Source organism: Sinocyclocheilus rhinocerous, unplaced genomic scaffold (genome assembly GCF_001515625.1).
Source record: "Sinocyclocheilus rhinocerous isolate Xijiao unplaced genomic scaffold, SAMN03320098_v1.1 scaffold1953, whole genome shotgun sequence".
NCBI classification, from domain to species: Eukaryota; Metazoa; Chordata; class Actinopteri; order Cypriniformes; family Cyprinidae; genus Sinocyclocheilus; species Sinocyclocheilus rhinocerous.
In genome coordinates this window covers 269,866-272,359 of record NW_015652261.1, presented here as the reverse complement: position 1 = coordinate 272,359, position 2,494 = coordinate 269,866, and the positions used below count along the sequence as shown (strand labels likewise).

The 2,494-nt window shown below is 38.1% G+C and overlaps 1 protein-coding gene across 1 annotated transcript in view; it reads right to left on the bottom strand.

The window, feature by feature from the left end:
- Positions 1 to 313: 313 nt before the first annotated feature.
- The window catches only part of LOC107714129 (tripartite motif-containing protein 2-like), a 15,491-nt gene continuing 13,310 nt past the window's right edge, over positions 314 to 2,494 (bottom strand). Inside the window, exons 8-12 of the mRNA XM_016519867.1 lie at positions 2,259 to 2,426; positions 1,969 to 2,137; positions 1,744 to 1,814; positions 1,445 to 1,585; positions 314 to 688 (exon numbers count right to left, since the gene is read on the bottom strand). Coding sequence (XP_016375353.1) covers positions 536 to 688; positions 1,445 to 1,585; positions 1,744 to 1,814; positions 1,969 to 2,137; positions 2,259 to 2,426 — 702 coding nt within the window. The 3' untranslated portion in view covers positions 314 to 535. The remainder of the gene's footprint in view (positions 689 to 1,444; positions 1,586 to 1,743; positions 1,815 to 1,968; positions 2,138 to 2,258; positions 2,427 to 2,494) is intronic.

The window sequence follows — 2,494 nt, the reverse complement described above, 5'->3', positions numbered from 1 at the left end:
CAAACATTTGACAAATAGTTTATTAATCTACTGTAAGATTTGAACAGGTCGAGGAGGGAATGCTAAAGCTGGGAGACATGAGATATCGCTGTCTGCTTTCTTGGCTGCATCTCTATAACATATCCCTTTCAAAAGGTTCATAAAAGTGTTGAGAGAGTGTTCTAATAGCATCCTAGAAGTCAGATGGGGCTCGGATGTGTCCAAAAGTTGGCGGCGCATGCATGGTCCACACATGCAGCACATTTCAGGAGCAGAGTTTCAGCTTAGGTAGTAGTTCACTCACCAATGCATTCTGATGTCTCAGTATTTCCACAGTGTAGAGTGTGGAGGTTTGGCAAAGGCATTCCAAGGCATCCCATAAACAGTATTTATAAGCTGTAGTCTTCTTAGAAGGTCATCCGACAATAGTAACAAATACAAAAAGATGTGAAAACCAAGGAGGAAGAATACCATTACATTACATTAAGTGCAAGATTTGGACACATACAGTATGACTTTGATTCTCTTTCCGTCTTAGATCAGAGCCTGTCTGATATCATTGCAGGTAGCGGTACACTTTAAAGCAGTGGTTCCCAGAATCAGCCACCACAACATGGCCATCTGAGGTCAGAGCGAGACCCTGCGGCCCGTAGAGAGGGTCTGCCGCCGTATTGATGTAGGACAGGAACGATCCACTTCCATCAAACACCTGAGAATGAGAATGATTCTATTACATTTGATAATTTTCTGGGTTGCATTTATTTAATTCATATATATATATATATATATAATGTGTAGAGACAATTATATACTACTGTTCAAAAAGTTTAGGCTCAGTAAGATTTTTCTTTTTGAAAGATATTCATACTTCTATTCAGCAAGGATTCATTAAAGTAAATTGACAGTAAAGACATAATGTTCTAATAAAACACTGTTCTTTTGAAATGTCTATACATCAAAGAATCCTGAAAGTAGATAGATAGATAGATAGATAGAAATGAAATTCAGCTTTGTCATCACAGGAATAAATGGTTTTAAAATCTAGTAAAATAGAAAAGAGTTATTTTAAATTGTAATAATATTCACAATATTACTGTTTTTACTGTATTTTTCAAATAAATGCCTTTGGTGAGCATAGGAAGCTTTCTTTTCAAAAACATTCACAAATCTTTCAGAACCAAAACTTTAGGTTGACATAATGAAGAGAGAAAACTCTGGCTCTGTTGTTTTCTAAATATTGTCAACTTCTGACTCAACTAATGTTGTGAGTTAATTCAAAAGCTAGGATAAAAATAAGGTTTTTAAGACAACTATTCAGATTCTTTCAGACAGAAAGTACTGTTCTCAAAGGTAAGCTATTTTTTAAGATGCTAGCTAAATGTTTCTGTCTAGATAGGGGGCAGTTTATATTGACTAACTTTTGTGTTTGTCAAAGTTAATACCAGACTTCACAAGGACTTGTTACCTGTATCCGACTGTTTCCCCAGTCTGCCACAATAATGTTCCCATTGACATCCACAGCAACCCCTGTGGGAGCATTGAACTGCCCGTTCCCTTCGCCATTTGAGCCAAATTTCAGCAAGAATTCTCCATCTGCATTAAATACCTATTAGAGAGGTTAGAGTAATAATAGATAAGAACATTAGAAACATTACAGAATATTATACATTAGGAATAAAAGATAAAAAATACACTCTATTGTTCATATAACACCATGGAAATATTTGTGATGACATTGTTAGAAAACGTAATGCCTAAGCTTACCTTAACAGAGTGGTTATGAAAGTCTGTGATGATTATTTCATTGTTGTTGTTGACTGCTGCAAAGTGTGGGCCTACACGGAAAGGAACGGCTAGGTTAAATTCATACAGAACCAATGAATGATTAGATCACGTAATTGTATCAACTCAAATATTTTATATCATTGGCATCTGTACGTTACAATGCAGTCTGTAGCCCTTAATCAGATGCTATTGACCTGTACCTACCTGCAAACTGTCTGTCACCGTTTCCTCTGCTGCCAAACTTAGTGACGAGTTTCCCGCTGGGCTGGAAGATGAAAACTGTACAGGCCTTGTTGTCCACAACGATAACATGGCCGTTCTGATCCACAGATACACCTTTTGGACCCATCAGCCTTCCTGAGCCCAGCTTAGCCTTCGGAAAAATCAGAATGTTGTCAATAAAACCAAAGTTTATTTCCCGAGAGAATTCGTAATGAGGTAGTTGCGCACTAATTCTGAAATTTGCTTGTGAGTACTAACTAAATATAACTGACCTTGTATTTGCCCTCACTGGAGAAGATGCTAACCCACTTATTGTCATAGTCAGCAATGATGATGTCCCCGTTTGGATGCACAGCTACTCCAGTGGGCCGCTGCAGCTGCCCCGGTAAACGGCCACGCACTCCGAACCGGCTCTGAAACTCTCCCGTATTGGAAAATATCTGATCAACAAAGGATTGGGTTCAGTTATCAGATTCTGCATGAAGAAATTCTGTACCCACGTGACAGG